At 43.7% G+C, this 25,063-nt stretch overlaps 1 protein-coding gene across 2 annotated transcripts in view; it reads right to left on the reverse strand.

Annotated features, from left to right (window-relative positions):
• CDYL2 (chromodomain Y like 2) overlaps nucleotides 1-25,063 on the reverse strand; it is a 156,848-nt gene that overhangs the window by 43,693 nt on the left and 88,092 nt on the right. For both annotated transcript variants that reach the window (XM_070612351.1, XM_070612350.1), the window contains exon 2: nucleotides 9,018-9,606. In XM_070612351.1, the coding sequence (XP_070468452.1) occupies nucleotides 9,018-9,606 (589 nt within the window). The remainder of the gene's footprint in view (nucleotides 1-9,017; nucleotides 9,607-25,063) is intronic.

The raw sequence follows: 25,063 nt of genomic DNA on the forward strand, positions 1-25,063 counted from the left end.
CTTGAACTCACAGGCCCTCTGTCTCCAAAGCCCATGCTCACTCTTTCCAGTTTCTTCCTTCCCAAGCTGCCTCCAAAGTTTACCTCAAACTTAAAGGAGAAATCTCAAAATCTTTTCTGTAACCAGGACTTCTATGAAGAAGGCCACTGCATTTTCTCTTTCATAGCAAAGGACTAGACAAAATAGAGAAAATACAACCCAAATGAAATGCACTCGCTGAAAGGGATACGCGATCCCCTTGATGGAGGGCGGGGTGGGGTGAGCCCAGGCGCTTAATTAAGAGCCAGGGAGGCTGCGTGAATGCTAAGGGAGGAGAAGTTGGCAAGTAGGACCATCACGGCAGATGGTGAAACAAGCGTCAGACAAGACGACAGAAAGGGAATCCTTTAGTTGCTGGGAAGAGCCCTGACAAGACATTAACTCTCCATGACAGGGCACCAGGAGCCAGGGGCAACCCGAGGTGGGAGGGTGAGATGGAGACAAGTGATGAGAGGATTTCACAGTCGTGAGGAGGATTCACAACGGGGCCTCAGGACCCACATCCTAAAGAAGGAAAGGCTTCTTGCTTTCCCTCTTTCATCTATTCATTCATTCACTCCTTCATTCAGCAGGTTTTCTTAAGCACCTACAATGTGGCCGGCATTGTCAGGTGTTGGAGATAAAACTGTGAGCAAAAACAGAAACCATTCCTGCCCTCGTGGAGCTTACAGTCTAGTGAGGGAGGCAGAAGTTATTCAGGCAATCAGGTTGTGACCAGCACAAACTGAGGTGAATGCTGTCAGGGAAGAAACACGGTTCTATGTGCGCCAACAAATCCAGAGGCAGACCCACACTGGGAGTCAGGGAAGGGTTCCAGGGGGAATTGCTGCTGGAGCAACCATGAAGGATGAGCAGAGGCTGACCACTCATATGAGGGCCGGCAGGGAGGGGAACACACATGCACAACACGGGCAGACGGGTGTGGGGAAGGGTTCAAGGCAGGCCAGATCAGGGAGGCCTCGCAGGCCTGGAGAGTGTGGGCTGCATAAAGGACTTCCTCAGCCCCCTCCAGAAAGAATCCCACAACACCTCCAGCTGCGGGCTCCATCTATCTGGTTCTTAAGCCAACCCCGACTGCATAGGGAATTTCCTGGAGCTTTGGCCTCCCCTGCAAGGTGTCTAGAATTGGTTGGGCTGCCATATTCTTCACGACGTGGTACCATGCGTCCACATGCTGATCCTTGGCTCTACGCCGCTGTGCTTGCTTGTCATCGCCTCCCACCATCCCTGCCTCTTTCCTCACTCGTTCTGGCTCATTCTATCAGTCTCAGCTTGCACATCACTTCCTCCAGGAAGCCCTCTCCTAACTTCTTTACCTAGCTGGCTTAGGCACCCTGCTTACAGCTCCCTCAGGATCTTCTGCACATCTCCATTGTGGTATATAACATTGCAATTATTTGTCTAAACAGTTCCTGGTGATACAGTAGTCACTTGATGAGCACTGGTTGAGTTAACATATATAACCAGGGATTAGAATGCACAATATGTAAAGCGCTCTAAAAAACAAATCGGAAAATACAAAAGACCCTAGTTAGAAAAACGGGAAAAGGACTGAAAAATAACAATAGCTAATATTTATTAACTGTCTATCATATGGCAGGTAATACTCTAAGGACTTACTATGAATGAATTCACTTATTCTCTATGCCAACCCCAAGATGTATGCATTTTATGAAGAATGTGGCTGAGAGAGACTACGCAATTTGCCAGAGGTGACGTGGCCCTTGTCCACCCACCATACTGAATGTCACCTCCTGCTACACCTGGCATGACTATGCTTGGGCCACTCCCAGGGAAAGAAACACAAGTGGCAGGAATATGAGAAGATGCCCATCTTCATCTGTAAACTAAAATCAAAACAACAGAGCTTGGAAAAACACGACCAACACTGGCAACTGCCAGGGCTGGTAAGAGCATGTGTCTCTGGAGGCAGCCTAGCCGTCCGTCAGAGAGAGGACAGTTTTTCTGCACACTGTAAAACCTGGGCAGCTAAAAAGGGGGAAGCAGTTCCCCATGCCTGACACAGACGGGATTTTAAGTTTAAAACAAGATGTTCTCACCACCTCCAGTCTTTACTCAGATGTCACCTTCTCCGTGAGGCCTTGGATTCTTCTGCGTGTGTGTGTGTCTTAATCTAAGGCCCAGAGGAAAAGCACTCCGGACCAGTGATTCCACCTGCCTGGAATGCCAAGTCAGCATCTTTGGAACCATGCAGCTGTCCCAAAGGAAGGCCTGGGGGTGCTGGCCAGAATGTTGCCCTAGGACCCAGGGAAAGGTTTGCTGCTTTGAACCTAAATCCCGGAAGGACCTTTTTTCATTTATAAAACTGGTCACTTAGAGCTGGCCCTGTGGGGTAGTGGTTAAGTTTGCCATGCTCTGCTTCAGCAGCTCGGGTTTGCGGATTCAGATCCTGGGTGCAGACCTACACCACTCGTCAGCCATGCTGTGGCGGTGACCCATGTATGAAGTAGAGGAAGACTGGCACAGATGTTAGCTCAGGGCTAATCTTCCTCAGCAAAACAAACAACAAAAAACAACTGGTCACAGACCTCTGAGAGCTTCAGCATCACAGACCTGACACCACATCCCAACTCCTCCCCTTGGGGCACTCTGTCTCAACCTCTCTGAGCCCCAGTTTACCCATCTAGAAACAAGGCCAATCACAGCTAACCTTGTTACACTGCTGTGTCAAGTTGCTAAGTCAGGGAACCACTGAGGAGATTAAATGATATCCAGTATGTTAGACACAAAGGGTGGGCAGGCTCCCTGGACAGAAGGAGTCAGCACCACCACATCATGATCATGAATGAAGACTGGCCTTTGTATGGGCAGAGCAGAGGGTGGGGGGCAGGCCAGGGGCCCGGAGGTCCACCCAATGGGGAGGAGCAGCTTTCCATTAAAGTCAGAAAACTGATTTTGATTATTGTTTTGAGACCCTCTGCAGACAATGTATCCCCTCTCACTGCTGGTAGGGGTGCTTCCACTCCCCTCCCCACCCGCTTTGGTGCGCCACTGATGAGTGGTGGCTTGGAAACAGCTCCTCAGACGTTTTTTGAGGTAGGGGAGAGAGGAAAACACTATCTGAGCTGACAGGGAGAGTAAAAGTTCGTCTCCGAATCCTGACAGTGGTCAAGACTCCCTCAGCCTCCTTCGGATGCCAGAATCAAACCCAGGATCCGCAAACCAATCGAGAGTGGATTTCTCCCTTGGACTTGCCACCAGTCAAGGTGACAGTCAGATTTTCCATCACGATCTGGCACTTTCCACTCAGAGGCGGTGGCCAAGTTGGATGGTCCTCACATTACCAGGGAAAAGGGACTTAAGTTCATTCATTAGCAAAGTCACTTGCTTGCCATGCTTTGCAAGACAAAACATAAGAACCCCTGAAGCTTCGGTGGTCGTTGTTGGTTTAGAAAAGGACCTGCTTTCGAAAAACAAAATGGTTGGCTCAAGTCTGTTGGCTTGGGAGCAGGTGTGTGAAGTGTGTTAAAAGAACAGCTGTGCCCAGGGAAACGGACACCTGCCTTAACGGGAGGCCGCCGAGTGGACATGCTCCCTGAGCTTTCTGTGACTCACCAGCTGGCTTGGGGGCCACTGCCCATGACACTCGGAGCTGTCCCAAGCCAGCTTCCCCTAGGCTCCTTCTGGGCACAAGCTGGGCACTCCCAGCAGCAGTGGTGAATCTAAAGGTCATGAACTGGGGTCAAGTTCAGGGCATGGAGAAGTTTCTGGAAAAGTTAAAATTTTGAGGAAGTATGATGGGAACTGTAACAAGCCCCCGGGGGTCATTCAGGACTTTTACTGGTGTATCCTTAAGTGAAACTGGTCTGTCATTTTGCTCGTTCCTCCCCTCCTGGTCTGGTTTGGAAATCCAGGTTTTACTGGGCTCCTCAAAGGAATGGAAGTGTTTTCTCTTCTTCTGTCCTTCACGACCATTTGGATAAGAGAGGGACCATCTGTTCTAGATTATTTGGTGGGTTTACCTGCAAAACCATCCGGGCCTGGATGACTTCTTTCTGCTTTTTATGAGAGCTTTGTAATGACTGATTTAATCATTTCTTGACTAGTTATTGCTCTATTCAGGTTTTCTAGTCATCCTTGAGTCTGTTTTGTTAAGTTGGATGTTTTTAGAAAATTGACCATTTTATCCTGGGTTTCAGCTTGAACAGCACAGAGTTAGTCATAGTATCTCAGGCTTAGAAGCATTATCATCAATAACCAATGTGGGTGATGTGTCCAAGAAGTGGCTCCTGCCCCACCAGCGCTGCCCGGCCACCAATCAGGGTGCGTTTTTGTCAGTGATTAGGGCCTAGGAACTGCCTGGAAGCCAGCTGGGCAGCGATCTAGGGGCCAGCTCCGGAGTCAAACTGCCTGCATTTCTCTCCTGGTCCCAACCCGGACACTTGAAACCTCAGTCTCCCCCTCTGTACAATGGGTAGAACAAGAGCAGCCACCGCTCAGGATGCCGTGATGATCACAGAAAGTGCTTTGTACACTCTGAGGCCTCATCCCAGGGAAGTGCCCGCTCTCGAAAACTTTGAACTTACCACTTTCCACTTCACAAACTTCTGACTTACACATTCTCCCAAACACAAACTCAAGGTCCAGGGCAAAAGCGCTTCAGCTCTCCCCAGCACCACTAATCGGTCTTCGCAATCGCCATCTGCCATTTCTGTCTCAACCATCTTGGTGCTCATTAGTCTAGAGCAGAGGTTCTGAAAGTGGGGTCCTGGACCCGTGGCAGCATCGGGCAACTGGCTAGAAAGGCAGACTCTTGAGATCTCCTCCACACCTACTGCATCAGGAACTCAGGGACTGGCACAGCGCACGCACCCGCCAGGGGATTCTCATGCGGCTCCACATTTGAGAGTCCAAGGTTCTCGAAAATCATAGGGCATTCGCGTTTGTGCTTAGTCCTGAAGTGCCTTTAAAATACGGCTACTCCATGATGATCAATAAAGCGGAAAACGATAATCATGTTGAAACAGTGAGTAGGAAGAGATAAACAAACATTATAGAAGTGAAAGCCGAGACAATTTTAAAAGATCAATGGAGAGAAATTGATAAATATTGCACGTTTGTGTGGGATGACTCATTCAACGATAGGAACAATTCTGAAAAGACTAAATCAAGCAATGTCTGAGAGGCGGTGTCTGTGCGACAGACAACAGTTACCAGAAGACAAGGAAAATGATTCACAAAATTCAAAGAAATGTGAACACAGGGCCACAGGATCAGCATCAACAGTGGAAATTCATTGGCTTCGTGGAAATGCGGAGAACACTGGGCGGCTGTGCTGTGCTAGGGCTCAGAGTGAAACATGGGCTCCTGGTTAGGCATGCTTCCACAGGTTAAAGGCTCATCTGAATTGTAAAGTACAGATGCTTTGGCCTACTTAGACAAGACAGACCAAGTTCTCCTGGGCCAGACCACAGGAGGGGTCAGCGAACCCAAAAGCTTTTCCATACAGATGAAACTGGTCTGTTAAGGAGGAAAAGAGATGCCTGGTAAAAAGTACATTAGCAAGGAAGAGAAATTATGTCAGGCACTAAACCTTTAAAGGACCAAATCACGCTCCCACTTACAAGTTTAAAATCCAAGGAGTAAGTCTGGATCTACCAACAAACAGATCTATGAACCACCCATCACTTACAACCAAATGCTTCCACAGGAACTACTATATACACCCATGGCTGTTAAAATGCATAAGCCACACCCTGCCCCAGAGATCCCGATTCATTCCATTGGGGTGGAGCCCATATTTAACAAGCTCCCCGAGGGGTACCGAGGCAGATGGTCCCTGGACCACAGAGCCGTTTGTCATTACTGGAGAAGAATCAGAATCAAGAGCGCTCCTGAGTTGCTGCGTACACTTCACAACAGTGCTGGGGGAAACGCAGTCTGAAACCAAAACACCACCCGCCGGAGCCCCAATTTAGCATTTGTTCCCACAGCACAGATCAGGGAAGTCAGCAGTAAATGAGTAACGTGTTACATAAGTTGCTTTTCTGTATGCAGAACCATAATTCACCAAAGACAAGTTAAAATCATATAAAAAGCAACAGCCCACCCCCAAAACAAATGTTGGGAAAGCGTAGCCAGGATCTCCCCATCCCCTTCTGCCCGGCAAAGACGAGCCCGCCTCTGTGCTGAAAACCCCGCTGGCTCACCCTTCTGCCATGGGGAACCGGATCCTTTGGTGGAGGGGGGTCAGAGAAGGCAGGGTTAAGGAAGAAGGGAGGAAAAAGACAGTCAGGGGTCCTCAGGCACACGGATACTGGCTTCATCAAGGCTTCCCTCTGGTTGAAAACAGAAGTGGAACCATGTTTTGCTTGATGACACCTCCAACCCCTTGCTGGAAAGTTCTAGAACCACAAAACCCCCTCTGCCTTGGGTCTTCTCCAAGAACCCCAAACCACTCTGTATTTCTGGCAAGGATTCCCAGTCTCTTCCTCTCCCCAATTACCCTAAGACCTGGATAATAAGCTCGTTCTAATTAGAGTGTTAAAGGCTGACAGTGGTTGGAGCATTTATCATCCCAGTGATCACAGGAGATGTCACTGCAGGTATAGGAAAGGCATACCATCTACATAACATACATGTTACTCCTTCCGATGAGCCAGCCTCAGGAATCTCAACATTGACCTAGGGACAGCTACTCTCAGCTTACTGGAGAGTAGACTGTAAGTGTCAGAGGGAGCAGTCCCTACCTATCTCTTCATTACTCTACTCCAAGCATCTAGTGTGGTGACTAATCCTTAGGAAGTGCTCAAAAAAAGTATCAAACGATTTAAACCGACACCTGATCAGAAACTTCACTGCCGCCCCCACTGCGCACAGAGCATGCCTTGAGATGCACAGAGTCACCAGGTGCTGGTGAAAGGGCTCCTCCAGCCTTAGTCAACATTCTAACAAGGCTCCAGGTAATCTATGGGTCAAATCTGAGAATCTGACAGCCTATGAGAGGCTCTCAAGGACACCAATACGATGGGATGTGACTGAGCAAGAAGGCCCTTCAGGAACATCCAAAACCGAACAAAAGGGATGGCTTCCTCCTCTCTATCCAGGTGGGCCCAGGTGGAGTAGAGAAGATTCAACCTCAGGGAACAAATGAGGCCGACGAGGGATCAGGGACGAGAAAGTGTAAAGAAGCGTTCCAGAGTTAATGCTGGGGGTGTACAAGGTCGCCACTGAGGCCAGCAGGCTCGTCCTCACCTATTTCCCTTGGTCGTGGGGTACCACGCCCCATCATCAGATCGTGAGCCAGGGGGCATCGACGAGGCCCAAGGATGGAGAGCAAACGGCCGGCAGCTCTGCCCCTTTGGAGAGTTGCATGAAGGAGAGGCGTGCCTTCCTCCAGCCTTCTCCACCAGTCTGGCCTCTCTCCTTCATTCTGCAGGTCTAGCAGCTCCAATCAGCAAACCGTCCACCCTCATGTTTCTCCCCTCACTCTCAGGGCAGCCACATTTTGAGCAGGGCAGGGTGCAGGGAATCAAGCCCAAGTTCCCTGAGCCTGCACCCAAGGAGCCTCGAAATCTCCCCTCCCCAGCCGCCCTCCCCACGACGGGGAATTCCTCCACTGCTGGCAGCTGTCACAGGAACATCGAACATGGGTGTTCATGCCAGGCCTCATCGACACAAGCCCGCTCCTCTCGGAGAGATGAATTTTCAAAACAAACAGCTTTTACATATGTTAGCAGGCAGGGTCATGTCAGCACCAGGGATCCCCAGACAGAAACGTGAGTCAATCTGGGGCAGAGATAAATAAATCCTATTTGGGTGAAATTTCTCTCTCTGGAGAAAGAGGAACCTCAAAGTGGAGCGCTCGGATTCCCCGGGGAGAGTCCCTAAAGATGTCCTGGTCTCCCCAGCGGGGCATTTTCTGAGCACTCTGAACTCTGAACTCACCATGCCTCTCAGCTGCATTTGCCTCCGTCATCCCATCCCTCCGTGAGCAATTCCAGCCCGTCCCACCTGCAGCCCAGCATCCCTGTTCTCACACTCTGGTTCCATCCAGAGCATCGGATGGCTCAACTCTGTTGGGCGTGGGTTGTCCACACTCATGCAGGATTTTCTGACATCCCGAGGCTTAGGGTTCTGGCAGCGAAAGAGGAAACGCCACCATGTAGACACACAGGTATGCGAGAAATGAGGGCATGCGTGTAACCGGCAAGGATGGCTAACCTGGATGATTTGAGCCACTAAGGACTCAGGCAAGAAGCAACTGGACTATGGAGGAAATGTCAGGTTTGGGAGCTTGAATTACCTGGGTCATTGCCTCCTCTTTCCTTAATTTTGCCTGTGGGGACTTGGGAAGAGGAAGGAATTCCATAATCACTGCTGTGTGGCTTCCAGGGTAGAGTAAGAAGAGGCAAATCAAAGAACAGCCTAAGATGGGGTCAGGTGGCATTTAGGACCCGACACAGAAATGGGGCCAGATCATGCATGTTAGCAACAGATGAAGGGCAAGAGGCTCAGGCTTACAGACAGGTTTGGAGAACTCCACATCCAAACTGGGTCTGGGAAGGAGGAACAGACTCCAGCCCAGATGCCCTCTCCGAGCTACACTGCTGGGAGCACAATGAGATGGCAAGCAAGGCTCTGTGAGGTGCATGCTGCCCCAGAAAGGCACAGGCCCTCTGGGGACATGAGTCTCGGGGTCCTGATGGATGGGGACTTGGAGTTGCCCTCAGAGCAGGGGCTCTAGACTAGTTCCCATGGTCTTGGGTGTCCTGAAGTGCAGTCAGGGGTTTTCAACCCATTACAGGCCCTGGCTGGAGCACCAGGGGCTTGGCCTCCCCACACGCAGAGGTGTCTGCAACCAGTGTGGGCATATGACCAAGTCTACTCGGCCCTGGTGGAGAGAGACAAGGGAGAATTCCTGCCTGGCTGGGGGTCAGATGCAGCTCCCTAGGCTGCACACAAAGCCCTAATCCACGTGGCCAGGGCCAAACGCAAGGGGAAGACAAGCCACATACCGAGCCCGTTCTCCGCCAGCGCCGTGTGGCTAACATCGCACTCGCCCAGGTCTTGCTCTCCGACATCATTCAAATCCAAGCCGGGCTGGTGGGACCCGTTTCCGAAGTGCCTCTCGTCCTTCTCAGAACCGGCGTCCCCATTTTCTAGCCCATTCTGAGCCTTTTTCAGGGGCATTATTTGCAAACCACTGGGGGTAGTCCTGTAAGACACCGTCTTGGTGGCCCTGTCCCCTCCCGCAGGGGGCTTGGCTGGGTACCCTTTCTTCGGCTTGGACAGGGAAGGGTTGATTCGCTTCCGTTTATGGGAAGTCCCTTTGCTCTTTCCAGATTCAGAAGGTCTGTGGGGGAGTTTCTCAACGGATGGGCCTCGGCTGTCCCGCAGGAGCTTGGAGGCACTGGCCTGCTTCCCTGACTTGATCCTCTTCTCCTTGGACAAGTGCAGCCCGTTGAATTCGTCGATAAACTCCTCACAGTGCAGCAGGTGGTGCTCGGGCTCCCACGTGTCCTCGGTGCTCCCATAGCCTTTCCACCGGATAAGATACTCCCATTTCCCTTTCTTGTTCTTCCTCTTGTCTACAATCCTTTCAACCTGGGATACAAGATGAGAGTCAGAAAAGAGAGAGAGAGAGGAAAAGATCAGTCACAGGCAACAAGGACAGCACAAGCCCTCAGGGAGGAGGTGCCCGCCCTGGCCATGGGGCGAGCTGATCAATGCAGGAAGCTGACACTTCCAGGAACCATCAAGAAGGCTGGTTTATTTTAGGACATCACTGAATGGAACCTAAGGCACACGGTCATTTCCCACGATGACTGAGTGATGCCATGCCCTGCTGTTGGCATCCGTCTGTCCATCCCAGACTTACTCCTACTGGAAATCACATTGCAAGCTTTCAGGAAAGATCTTTATTCTTTTCATTGCAGCAAAGTGGAACCAGACTTTTAAAGACCAATTTGGTGTGGCTTTTTCACCCTCACTTATAATAATAAGTGACATTTACGGGGTATTTTATGGCGGGCACAATGCTAATGTGCCCTTACAATAATACTAATGATTACTAACATTCACCGGGCATGGATGAAGCAGACACAATACTAAATGTCGGGCAAGGATGCGCCCATCTCATTTTCTCCTGCCCACATCCCAGTGTGGTAGGTATTCTCTCCACCCCCAGTTTACAGTGAGGAAACAAGGACTCAGAGAGATTAAGTCACTCAACCAAGTTCCAAGGTGGGAAGGGCAGAGCTAGGATTTGAACCCTCTCATCTGGATTTATTTTCTTAATCACGAGGCCCAGCGATTCTCTCAACTACAAAAATCTTCCATATTGACCAAAATGACTTGAATCAACAAAGCCCGATTTCCTTCTATTCAGCTCCCCCAGCCGCCATGCGGGGAGCACAACCGCACGGCAAGGTGATAGGTCACACTTGTTGATGGCCTGTTATGTGCTTGCATAGCCCCACGGGGTGTACACCATCATTACTCCCATTGGTAGACGAACGGATTGAGTACGAAGCAACTTGCCTACAATGTAGGGCTAGGCGGTGGTGGAGCTGAGACCGGAACCCGTGTCTCTCTGGTTCTAGAGCCGTGTGCTACTGTCTACGTACCTTTACAGTAAGGAAATCTCCCCTGTCTTCAAGGAATCTCATGGAAAAACACACTTAGGAAAATGCCAGTCCTGATACTAACCACTGGTCTACCAAGGTGAGGGGTATGTGAGGGTTCCTTTATTATTCTTCCAACTTTGCTCTAGATTCAAATTTTTTTTAATTAGAACAAATGACAGAAAATTCCCAATGCTCTACCAAAAAAGCTAAATTTCAATGAAAAAGTAAGCAATTCTATTCAAAAGTTTATTATATTTCAATGTCAACATAATACACTTTTCTAGAATGAAATTTTGACCCAATAAAATTCAGTAATAAGTGAGGAATATGCCATCAAAACTCATGAAAAGAAAACCAATACAATAGGGGAAAGGGGATACAGTTACAGCTGATAATTGTTAAAGATGGGTAATGGGTACATAGGGGTTCATTACATCACTGTTATGTTTACATGTCTGAATTCTTATCTGTTTAAAATTTTCCACAATATAATGTAAAAAAAATTGAAAAGTAAGCTTGTCCCCCAATGTTTTATGCAAAACAGAGGCTATGCAAACTAATTAAACAAAACTTTCATTGCTTTGCACTTAATAGATATGTAAATAGCTAGGCCATACTGCCTCTTCATAATACTGCTTCTTCACAGCCAATTAAAATTGTTTCCTTAATTGATTTATCTCAAATCAAATTGGCCCGTTTCTATTAAAATTTCTCTCCTTATAAAATGCTCTGTGAACATCTGTTTTAGATTTATTACATAATTTTTAGATGTAACACACAAATTCTACAACAGTTTTTTTAAAAAGTAAAACCATGCCAACTAATCCAGCTTCCAACCATTTAATCAAGGAAAGAGGCTAGTTGAGTATTCTTTTGTGACAATGCTTCAGAAAGTCAAGAGCATTTCTGCAAGAGCCTGTGGCTTTGCGGATTTGGAGAACTTTGCATGGGGAAACCCTTCACAGGTTTACAGAGGGAGGAAAGTGAACAAGCAACCTGGCACTCCCTGAAACAGCAGCATTCCCAAGAACATCAACCTAGGGTGTCAAGAGCAAGCCCCCAGATATTTCTTGGGAGCTAAGGGATCTGTGTTGGCATGGAAGTCTCCAGCTTCAGAAAGCACATGCTTGCCTCCCAGGATGGAGAAACTTCTTCCCCAAGATGATGCTCTAGAAAACCATGTTAGACAAACAGCCAACACAATGGATAGGTGGGTGGGTGGCTGGCTGGATGAATGAATGGAAAAATGGATGGTTGAGTGAATGAATAAACATATGGGTGGATAGTGGGATGGATGGATGGAAGGAAGGAAGGAAAAAAAGAAGGAAAGAAAGAAGGAGGAAAAAATGGATGGTTGATAGATAGATCAACAGCTGGGTGGATAGTGAGATGGGTAGGTGGGTAGATGGATGGATGGATGGATGGATGGATGAACAGATAGGAGGACAGTGGGATGGGTGGGTGAATGGAAAGATGGATAAATGGGCAGATGATTGGATGGATGGGTGATGAGTAAAAGGGTAGGTAGAGAGGTGAGTTCAAGAGTGGATGGGTAGTAGATGGATGGCACTCACTCATCAAAATGAGCTTAGTACAGCATTTAAGAACACAGGCTATGGAGCAAGACCATCTGGTTTAAATCTCTTGCTAAGCCTTTATCATGTGTTCTTGAGCAAGTTACTAAACCTCTTTGGGCCTCAGATGACTCATCCAGCAAGGCGGAAATAACAGCACCTATCTTACAGGGTGGTTGTGGAGAATATACAAATGAGTAGTTTTGCATTCCATAGTAAAGGTCACTTAATCTTGCACATCCTCCTGCGAACACAAACCATGGTGGCATCTAAAGACAGAAAGTTTCCCCACTACAGAATAGGATCTCTTTAGGATAATCAACTCCTCCTTGGGAAGAAGAGAGAGTCCACCTACTTGGATAAGTCCTTCCAAGTATGGGGGATGGCTCTGCAGAGCAGGGCTGCTCAAGAAGCCTGGGGGGTCAGCAAGGGTGCAATATCTACCTAGCTATTTGGGGCCACGCTAGGAGGAGAGCTTGCTTTTCTTCCCTTCTAGTTACTGAAATATTGAGTCACAGAGTCACAAGTGGCTTTATGGGGGACAGAAAAGCCACAGTTCCCACCTCTAGTCCCATCCACAAAGCCACTGGGTGGTTTGACAACCGTTTCCACTTAAGTTCACCCAATACTGATGAGAGACAGTACTAAAAGTAGGAACAGGATCACCCCTAACAGCCTGGTGTGTGGGGAAAACTGTTGGCCCTGCCACTTTCTATCCACATAGACCGTGGGCAAGTTGCCCAGCCTCTCTGGGCCTCAGTGACCCCATCTCTAAAATAGAAATAATAATAATAGCTACCTGCAAGATTCTTGGAGGAACTGCAAGGAAACAGATATGGGGAAAGTAAAGTGTCTTGTACATCGCAAAGCACCACAGGGAGATGAGTGGGATTGCTCTGATATGTATGAAACTTCTGTTGACAAAAGTGCTTTTATATACCTAACTTCTTCCAGTTTAAACACTGGGGAAAAGAAAGCTTTTTTTCAGGTCCAGAAAAACAATTGCTTTTTCTGAAAGACCAAAATGCCCAGCAGTTGCTCAGAGGAAAGCTGGGTCCCACATATCCCATTAGACTTTGAATCCACTGTCTCCTGGTACCTAATCTCCTTTTCATCCCTGCGTAGGTTTTCCGACCCTCTTTCCTCTTCTTCTCAGGAGCAGCTCAAACTGAACCAGAATTCTGATTTGTTGTGTTGATAACAAAAGCCCACATTATGTAGGACTTGATCTTGCATAGGACCGCAAGGTTCTCCGTCTGGGAAATTCCTTCTTCCCCTCTAAGCTCCCCCAACCTTTGCCATGGTCCTTTAACTCCTTACACCCGCTGAAAACAGAGACCTGGGCCTCTGGGTGCTGGCCACTCTACTCCCCATGCACCACCCCACCCTACCTGCACAGGCCCTCCAAATGGAAACAACCATCCCTTGTCTGTGTACCGACTAACCACCGCATGGATGGTGTTCAAAAATCGCATGCTCGCACACACCCGCCAGCTTCTTTCTCCAAAGATAAGCAATCTGAGACCCTGAACTATTCCTTAGAGTTCAACCAAATCATTAATTAACATTTACTCTCTGTGATCCCAGTTAATAAGAGATGCTACGCTACTGCAGGAGTGGGCAGGGAAATTCCGATGCAATTATCACCAATGCCGCCATGACAAGTGGATGGCTGTCTCATTAGGAATAATGATGATGACAGTCACCTTTATTGGAAGATGCTAAGTTCCAGGAAACGTGTTAAGTAGTTATAAGCTGTTAGATTTCATCTTTATACCAAGGCTTGCCGCTGGGCATTATTCTCACCATTGGAGAGGTGAAGAAGTTGAGGCTCAGAGAAGGTAGGTAACTTCCCCTCCATCACACAGTCAGGAGGTGGCTAGCCAAGACTAGAACCCTAGTTCGTCCGACTCCTTAGCCCAACTTCTTAGCCCCTTGGCCACATCGCACAAGTGGGAAACCACCAGCTTAGAAGGGGACAAGCCCCTAAAGGAGTGAGCCCAAATAACATGTAGTAACAAATCATGGGAGGTGCTCTGATGGTGAAGACAAGGGTGCTGTGAAAAAGAAGGGTGGAAGAAGCAGGGCACTCAAATCCTGTGGGCAGGAGTATTCCTCTGAGAAAGGACAATTTAATCTGAAACCAAACTGGACCTTCAGAGATGGAGAAAATCTGGACCAGTGCCCTTGTAAGCAGACAGAGGTCACTCCCCACCTTCCTCCTCAGCCTTCTACTAGCAGCTAACCACCACCACCTAACATTCACTCAGCATTCACTAAGCGCCAGCCACTGTAGGACACAATCCCTATATGTTGACTCATTTTATCTTCAAAATAACCCAACAAGTCAGTAAATTTATTCCCATTTTTTATAGAAGATAAAACCTCTGCCCGCCTCTGGCCAGCAGCAGAGAGCTACATCTTGGGCCAATGCGTGCTGGGTCCCTTGCTTCCAGTGACTGCTCTATATCCACCTCCCACTCTTGTCCAGGGGGCCCAACCCGCCTGAGGCTGACAGCACATCTGTGGCTTCAGACGCCTCCCCTCAACTCCTGCCAAGGCCACAGGAAACCTAGAGCTCCTTTACATGGTTCAGACGGAGACTTGAGCTTGACTCGCCTGGGGTCCCCCTCATGCCATGGAGCCTCCTGCTCCAATTCTCCATTGGTTGGAATGGAAACAGACTACTCATCAATCATATTCCCTATCCTAGCTTCCCAGCAAACAACAACAACAGTGTATAAAATTACAATAGCTCGGGAACCCAGGATTAGCAATCAAAGACTTTCCAGACTCTTGAAGAGATGCCCCCTACACCAGACAGGGCTGGACTGAGAAACTCTGGGTTATTAGTACATGCCTTAACCTCTGAATGCAAAATATAAGGCCAAAAAAGATAAAGGAAGATGTGCACACCTGCTGTCTGCCCATACATATGCCAGAGCCGCCATCCCTAGACATTCCCTGATTCTGGACCTCAAGCCCCACATCCACAAGGACCTCTCTTTCTGCATCCTTTCAACATCCCACACCAACTCCCTTAGGGGTAGAAAGGCGCAGGGACCCCATCAATACAATTTGCGGTATGAAGTCCTTGGGAAGGATAAAGACAGGACAAATTCTGAGAGCAACTAGGAATGGGCTGTGTGAGGTCTAGAAGAGCGAGTGCTTCAGATTATCTAGTCAGAGAAGGAAGTACCAACAGGAGGCACTTGGGCTCAGTCCAGCAGAACAACACCAGCGAAATAGCTGCCAGACCAAGAAATTCGGCTCAGAGCCATGTAATTCAAGCTAACCTCTGGGCGAGAGTCTGAATGGTGAACTCAGGAGCATCCAAGTGACAAGGGACCAAGAGAAATTTCCACACCCACTGTACTGGAAAACACCAAACCAAAGAGACCGCTCTCTGATCAAAAACACACAGACAAAAACTGGTAACAGCAACATCATCACAGGACATATTTATAAAACCTATCAGGACATAATCATAACTAAAAATTCAAAGTAAAGTCATACTAAGAAAAGTACCACTTGTCTTGATCTTGGATAGCACCTGTGTCATGTTTTCAAAGACTGCAGAAAATAAGACCTCTGTTTTTCAAAGAGAGGGAGGAAAAAAAGATAAGTGATGAAACGAAACCAACAGGTTGACAAGGAAATTGAAATGAAAGAAGACTGGTTTACATAAGACAGGATGTAAGGAAACCAAAGAAAAAACGCAAACAAAGAAGTAGAATTCCCATTGGAACCAGAAAAGGACAGAATCAACATGCAGAAAGTCAAATCGGTGACATAGACAACATACTTAAAAAGCTCTCCAAGACTGCAGAAGAAAAGGACATAGAGATTTTTAAAGAAAACATGAAGGAAAATGAGAAGAGACATCGAGGACCATTAACAGAGAACCAACCAATGTAAGTCTGGCAGAGGGAAAACATCAACATGAAACAAGAACACTAACAAGGCATTCTAGAAGAAATTTCTACATCTTGAGTCTGTAGGTCAAAAAAAGATCTCAGTGATGGGGGCAGCAGAGGCTGAGAGGAAATCGACTTCATATCTATTCTTGCAAAACCTCGTAGTTTCAAAACATTAAACTCCCCACCCTCACACCCCAACCGTCCATCCAAAATGGTAGGAAAAACATCAGGCAGACTTTAGAGAACATTAAACACCGGAACACAAAAAATAAACATCGTAAACTTAAGAACTCTAAAACCAGTCAAGTATTGAGACCTTCCGATGAGAAGGAAGGAGGAAGACATCTCATGTGTTAAGAGACAAAAATACAAACTACCCATTTAAAAAATGAGCCTGGAGGATCTTGTAGTGCCAGAAAATAAGAAAGTTCACAAATTAAATAAATAAATAAACCCCAAAGATGGGCAAATGTCAAAGGAGCTGACTGAAAGAGCTCCCAAAGGCCAAAGCTGGGACAATTTGAATAATAAAATAAATAGTGATAGTAATACATTTATAACCCAAAGAACAAAATAAATATCCATAAGTTCATCTGATATAAATAAATGAATTAATTATCAGAAGTTGGCCTGCAGGCCAAATTTGGCCCAATGCTTGTTTTTAAAAATAAAGATTTATTGGAACATATCCACACCCACTTACTTACGCATTATCTATGGCTGTTTCACACTACAAGAGTAGAGTTAGTTGTGTGACACAGACTGTTTGGTCCACAAATATTTTCTATCTGGCCCATTACAGAAAGAGTTTGCTGATTCTGGAATAAACAAACAAATGGGGAAGAAAAGGAAAATATTCCTTACAGGAGAATTCCAAATAATAAATGTAAAAAGAACAAGGGAAATAGAAAAATCACCATTAGAACACCACAGGGGTAACTGCCACAGGCAAGATCCACAGATGGACGCTGAAATTAGTGGGTAAAATTTTAAAGAGAAATAGGATGCTAGCACAGCCTCAGCATATTTACTAACTACCGTGGTCGATTTAACAGAGGCCCACCAGTTGACACCCCTCCCTTCAGGAGACGGAACCTAATTCCTCTCCCTTTGAGAGACTGGACTCAGTGACTCCTTTCCGGTGAAGAGAGTTGGCAAAGGGAAAAAGAGTAACTTTATAGCGGAGAAACCTGGCGAAACCCCTGTGATCAAGGCTCTATCACCCGTGACACATCACGTTGATGTCACGTATACTCTGATATGATTCCCTGAAAGGGCACTTCCCTTCTATGGTATAATTCCCCAAACCCATAGCCCCGTGAGAAAATATCAGAAAAACCCAAATTGAGGAACAGTCTACAAAACACCTGACCAGTACTCTTGAAAAGTGTCAAAGTCGTGAAATGCAGGGAAAGACCGAGACACTGTCTCAGATTGAAGGAGAATGAGGAAAGTAATGACTCAATGCAGTGTGGTATCCTGGGTCAGGTGCTGAAACAGAAAAGGACCATCATGGAAATACTGGTGAAATCCTAATAAAGTCTATAGTTTAGTTCCTAATGCAGCACCAATGTTAATTTCTCAGTTTTGATGAATGTATATAGCATAGGATGTAAATAATTGTGAGCACTGGTTTATAACTCTTCTGAAAATCTATAAGTATTTCAAGAATTTTTTATAAAGTACAACTGCAGGTTATACTAAAACTAAAAAAAAAAGGCATCCAAGGGCTGTCCCAGTGGTGTAGTGGTTAAGTTCATGCACTCCGCTTTGGCAGCCCAGGGTTTGCCACTTTAGATCCCGGGTGTGGACCTACAACCACTTATCAGGCCACACTGTGGTGGCACTCCACATAAATTGGAGGAAGATTGGCACAGATGTTAGCTCAGGGCCTACCTTCCTCACACACACAAAAAGCATCTGAATAACAGTAACAACAATCATAAAACCTAACAGTTTTAAGCACTCATTATATACTAATATGCTTTGTGATTAAAAAAAGATAAAAGAATAGAGAAAAATACATAAGGCAGGATGGATTCCATTTTGTAAAGACTATCAAAGTAAAATTGAGGAGAAAAATACATTAAATAGGAAGGGAAGATTTTATTAAATTAAAAATACTCACTAAATACATAATAGGCATGAACTTTCCTGCATCAAATAAGAGATCAAAAAATAACTATATAAATCCAACAGAAAACTGATCGAAATAATTTGAACAGAAGATTGAAACTCAATACTTTCAGATTTAGACAGGTCAAGCAGATGGAAAATATGCATATAAAGAATATGAATTAAATAAATATGATGGTCAACCTAGTAAATATTGCATATATGTTTATAAACAAACTTTTAATTGCATAATTTGTAAAAAATAAACTCTAGCAAAATTTAAGGAAACCCATTCACAGCACACTTATGAAAACTGATTAAATATGAAAATATCAGAGAAAAACCCTAATGAATGCCAAAAAGAAGATCCTGTACAGACTGTGTTTGCTAAGTACATACAACGCTATAAGACTAGACGATAACACAATTTAAAAATAAATCCCAACTACTTGCAAATGAAAAAATATGACCCTAAGTAACCACAGATAAAACACTGAGAAAAATTTACAATAACAATTTTTCAAAATCTAAAAATGAGTACCCAAATATGTCAAAGTAGCTGGGATGCAGAAGGAACGGAGGAAGGAAGAAAGGAAAGAAGAAGGGAGAGAGGGATTAAACATCTACCATGAGCAACCAAACAAAGAAAAAAACACTCTAGGGAAGAGGAAAGAATAAATAATAATAATTAGTAGTAAACAAGAGATAAAAACAAATTACTAGAAAATAAAGATTAATAATTATTAGTAAATTAGAAAATATTAAAAAGCTGAACTCATTGACATTCGAAATTCTTGAAATAAGGAGCAAAAAACGGCAGAGTAGGCAGCTTCCAAGGGCCGTCCCTGCACAGAAACACTGAAAAATCAAGCAAAAATGTCAGAATAAACTGTTTCAGAATTCTGGGAAACAAAGTTTATAGCAACCAAACAAACACTAAATCACAAAAAACACAACTTAAATAGTAGGAACGCTTTGCGTCATCTTCACTCACCCTTGCGCCCCACCCCCAGCTCAGCAGGAGTCGGGAATATGGCAGCCCATGTTCCCAGTGTGGGGCCAGGGTCCTTGGTTCTGGCGGGAGCAGAGCAGACCTTACCCTCAAAGAACTGTGTTTGCTCTAACTTGTCTAAAGGCTATGTGAAGGACTCACAGAAGCACTTGTTTTTGTTTCATTACACTCAAAACTTACTCATGCTATACAGAATCATTCTTTCAAAACAATGTAAGGCAAATCAACAGCCTGCTGCCAAGTGGGGCAAAAAGAGTGCAGTTGAGAAAAACAAGAGATGCTTGAGAAGAAAAGCTGGAGAGTTTCTTTGGGAAATTAGAGCATTCAAAAATGCCTGTGTATACTGGGAAATTTGGAAAGCTATGCACATGCCCAGGGCAGGATGCATGCCCAGAAAAAATCTAAGATGGCCCAAGCTTTCATCTAGTGCAAGCAGGAAGTGAAGACTAAGGCAGAGCTGTAAAGGGACTGGCTGAGCATTGAAGGAATTGTCCCCACACAGAAACCATTTGGAAAGCCTGTGAGGGGTTTGCTTACTTGCTTGCTTGATTTCTCTCTCTCTCTCTTACCTTCTGTTTTCCTCCTTTCCTTCTTTCCTTCCTTCCTTCCTTCCTTCTTTCTTCATATTCTGTCTTTATTTCTCCTGGCATACAAGCAAATCTGTCACAACTAGCTTAACACAGGCTAAAGGAACAAAGGTTTCAGAGACCATGCGTGACAAAGAATACAGACTGAAAAGAATAGTTTAGAAAAGACTCTAAGCAAAGAGCAACAGTCCACAGCAAATAATAAAAGCAAACCCTGATGATGGGGAAGAGTCTGATTTTCAGAGTTACCACGTTATAATATTCAAACCATCCAATTTCCAACAAAAAATTATAACACATTAAAAGAAACAAAAAATATGGCCCATTTGCAGAAGAACTTAAGACAAATGGTCTCTGAGGAAGAACATACATTGGACTTATTGGACAAAGGCTTTAAATCAACTGTCTTAAACATGCTCAAACAGCTAAAGGAAATCATGGACAAAGAGTTAAAGGAAGCCAGAATAACAATGTCTCAACAAATAGAAAATATCAATAAAGAAATAAAGATTATAAAAATAAATCTGGACCTAGTTTAATTGAAATTATCCAGTCTGAGGAGCAGAAAGAAAAAAAGGAAGAGAGATAATCAGAGCCCAATAGACCCATGGGACACCATCAAGGGTGACAACATTCACATAATGGAGGTTCTAGAAGGAGAAGAGAAAAAGAAAGGGGCAAGAAGAATATTTGAGGAAATAATAGCCAAAAATTTGCAAATTTGATGAAAGATAATCAAGATATCAAGAAGCTCAACAAACTTCCAGTAGGATAATCTCAAAGAGATCCACACTGAGACATCAGTGTTTGATATGCAATCAAACAACTGACAGACAAACACAAAGACAGAATTCTGAATGCAGCAAGAGAGAAACTCACCACATACAAGGGACCCTCAATAAGATTAACAGTTAATTTCCCATCAGAAACCACGAAGGCCAGAAGGCAACGGAATCATGTATTTAAAGTGCTGAAAGAAAAAACCGTCAACCAAGAATTTTACATCAGGCCAAACTGTCCTTTAAAAATCAAAGAGAAATTATGATATTCTGAAATAAACAAAAACTGAGGTAATTTATCACTAGTAGACCTGTCCTACAAGAAATGCTAAAGGGAGTCCTTTAGGCTGAAATGAAAGGACATCAGATAGTAACTTGAAGCCATATGAAGAAATAAAGAACTCAAGAAAAGATAACTACAGAAGTAAATATAAAAGCCAGTATTATTGTATTTTTGGCTTGCAACTATTTTTTTTGTTTGTTTCCTATATGATTTAAAAGACAAAGGCATAAAGCAATAATTTCAAATGTATGTTAATGGGTACAGAATATATAAAGATGTAATTTGGAATAACAACAGAAATGGGGGAGGAGGGCCATATATGAACAGACTTTTTTATGCTATTGAAGCTAAGCTGCTATCAATTCACTAGACTGTCATAGACTTAGCATATTAAAGGTAAACCCCATAGGACCACTAAAGAAAATATCTTAAAAATATACTAAAAAAGAAATGAGAAGGGAATCAAAACAGGGTAACAACTGATTTTGAGGAAAGACAAAAAATAGATAAATTCCTGATAAATCCCACTGAAGGAAAAGTAGAGAAAATACAAATAAAATCAATCATAAAGGAAAGGAGAATATAACATGTAAATTAAATGCAAGTGATGCCATGCATTCTGAAAAGTCTGAAATACTAGATTAAATGCATATTATGAAAAAAGAATAACATATACATTAGCAAAAATGACTCAGAAGAAGCTGAAAGGGTAAAGAGATCAACAACTAGGAAAGGAATAGATATATTTATTAAGAATTACATCAGACTTATCAAAAACCATGCATGATAGCACACAGTGAAATAGCATCTTGAAAGTGATGAAAGAAAAAATAGTCAAGCAAGAACTTGACATCCAGCAAAAATAGCCTTCAAAAATGAAAAAGAAAGAATTTCTCAGACAAAAAATAAAGGAACTCATCACCAGCAGACCCACTCTACACAAAATGTTAAAGGAAGTTCTTCAGACAGAAGGAATATGATCCCAGACAGAAAGCTGCATCTCTACAAAGAAATAAAGAACACCGGAAAGAGGACAAAGGAAGATAAAAATAAAACTCTTTTTTGGTGTTTACTTTTAATTGCTCTAAAGTTAAATGACTATCTTAAAAAAAAAAAAAAAAGAGCACCAATGTACTGTGTGTTCACAGCATATGGAAAAGTAATCTGTATGACAACAACAGGACAAAGGCGGAAGGGAGATGGGCATACTATACTGTAGTGAGGTCATCAAACTGCACGGGTAGCAGTGTAAGTTATATGAAGGTAAATCGAGTAAAGAGATGTAACGTAAACTTCAGGGCCATCACTTTTAGAAATAAACAAGAGATATAAATAACTGCAGAGATAAAAATAAATCATAAGAAATGCTGGATGTTTTTGAAAATTTTAACTCAAAAGAGGGGAGAAAAATGAAACAAAGAATAGATTGAGCAGATAGAAAACAGCTAGCAAGATGAAAGATTTTAATATAATGATATAAATAATGACACTACTGTAAATGGCATAAAGTCAAATTAAAAGACTAATATTATCAGATTGGATGAAAAAGCAAGACTCCACTACATGTTGTTTCTAAGTAACCTACTTTCAATATAAAGATATAGGTTAAAACTAAAATGATGGGAAAATAAGCTGAGAAATAATAACAAAAAGAACGCTTGAGTAGTTATATTAATATCAGAAAAAGTAGAATTCAAAACAAAGAATACTACTAAAAATAAAAACACCATAAAAAATAAAACTCTCTAAGAATATGTAACAATACATGATGTTTACACACTTAGAATTACAAATTTATGAAGCAAAACTGAGTGAACTGGAAGAAGAATTAGAAACACAACTATAATTGGAGACTTTACCATTACTCTCAGTAATTAATAGAACAAGAAAATGTAAAATCGACAAATATACAAAATACCCCCAAAATACTATGAATCAACTTGACCTAATTGACATTTATAAAAGATCTTACAAAAAACACCAGAATACATATTTCTCTTAAGTGCACATGGAACATTTACCATATGCTGGGTCATAAAACAAACCTTAAAAAGTTCAAAAGAATAGAAATCATACAAACTATGTTCCCTGACCACAACAAAATTAAACCACAAATTAACAAAAATATATCTGACAATCTCACCCCTAATATTTAGAAATTAAACCACATACTTCTAAATTAATCCCTGGATCAAAGAAGAAATACTGAGGTAAATTTTAAAATATTTTAAACTAAATGAAAATGAAATGAATGCAACATATCAAAATTTGTGGGAGACAAATTCGGTATCAGTGTTCAGAGGGAAATTTACAGCGTTACGTGCTTACGTAAGAATAGGAAAAAAGGCCTAAAGCAAATAGTCTAAGCTTCCACCTTAAGAAGCAAGAAGGAAGGGCAAATTAAACTCAAAGCTGGCAGAAGGAAGAAAATAACAGTAAAGATAGAAACAGAAATAAACGAAATTAAAAACAGCAAAATTATAGAGAATATCAATGAAATCAAAAGCTGGTTCTTTTAAAGAACTAAAAAATTCATAAGCCTCTCGCCAGACTTAGCAAAAAACAAAAGTGAAAACACAAATTACCTATAACAGGAATGAAAGAATGGACATCCACAGAGACCCACAGATACACACTTAGGACTCTGATCTGGGGCTGCCATGGGCTGCAGGGAGAGAGGGATGAAGAGGAGGAACACAGAGGGTTTTCAGGACAGTGAAACTATTCTGCATATTATACGATGAACATACATCATTATACACATCTCCAAACCCACAGAATGTACACCACACCAAGAGTGAACCCTAACATAAACTATGGGCTTTGGATGATAGTGATGTGTCAATGTAGGTTCATCAATAATAATTTTAAAAAAGATAAATAACAGACTGATGAAATATTGACATTTATAATAAAGGGTTAATGTCCAGACTACAGTAAAAATTTTGAAATCAATAAAAAAATGAAAAACTAATAAAAATAGGCAAAGAACCAGAATAAAAACTTCAAAGGAGCAAAAGCAGACATTAAAAAGCAGAGTCCATCTCTTCAGTAATCAAGAAAAGTAAAAACAGGGCTAGCTCTGGTGGCCTAGTGGTTAAGTTCAGCGTGCTCTGCTTTGGTGGGCTGGGTTCAGTTCCTAGGCGCAGACCTACACCACTCATCAGCCATGCTGTGGTGGCTCACATAAAAAATAGAGGAAGATTGGCATAGATGTGAGCTCACGGCAAATCTTCCTCAGCAAAAGAGAAAAGTAAAGTAAAAATAAAACAATGAAAAAGATAGAGCAAAATGATAACATATGTTGGCAAGGGTGTGGGGAAATGAATAGCTACGTGTGCCCTTGGTCAGAATGTAAACCAATATACGCTTTAGGAGGGTAATTTAACAGATACCTACAAAAACTAAAAATGCACAGATGACAGATATCTTAAAAATTTTTTAAATGCCCTCTGCTACCAACAGACATACACATTATTTAGGGTCACATCGTACTAGTTCAGGCCAAGGAACCACGAGCAGAAGAAATGTGTGTCCCGTCTGAACAAACCGTTCCATTTCCTGCCCTCTCTCTTCCATGCCGGTCATCAGGGAAGCCACAAGTTACCTTCGGTACAGCTACGGGATGGTGAAGCCTCCTTCACCAGCCTGGGCCCCTGAGGGACCAGGTGGAGCCGAACCCCCCACCAATCCACCCTGAACATTAGCATGAATGAGAAATAAACCTTTGTTGTATCCAGCCGCTGGGAATTAACACTGCACAAACCCTGGACCCAGCAAATTCGCTTCTGGGCATCTATTCTGACTGTACGACTATTTCTAACGGAAAAAAGACATAAAGGTAACTGTAGGTAATCATCTATCTGGGAGAATGAGTAAAGAAATTGAAACAGAGCTATATGCTTGGATACAATAGGATGAGCCCATTTGTTAAAATATGCATGTGCAAATAGATAAAGGGCTAGACTAACGCATTGTTAATTGTCCATAACCATTGCCTAATCATTAACAATGGCTGGCTCTCAGGCAGGGAGGGCGATGGGGGAAGAGGCGCTAAAGGGCGTCTTTCATTTTTATTCACTATTCTTCTGTATTAACTTTTTTCAATGCAAACTATTTAGACAGTTATCTGTGCCATTTTTAAATCAATGAAAATATTTTCTAA

This window comes from Equus przewalskii, chromosome 3 (genome assembly GCF_037783145.1).
Source record: "Equus przewalskii isolate Varuska chromosome 3, EquPr2, whole genome shotgun sequence".
NCBI classification, from domain to species: domain Eukaryota; kingdom Metazoa; phylum Chordata; class Mammalia; order Perissodactyla; family Equidae; genus Equus; species Equus przewalskii.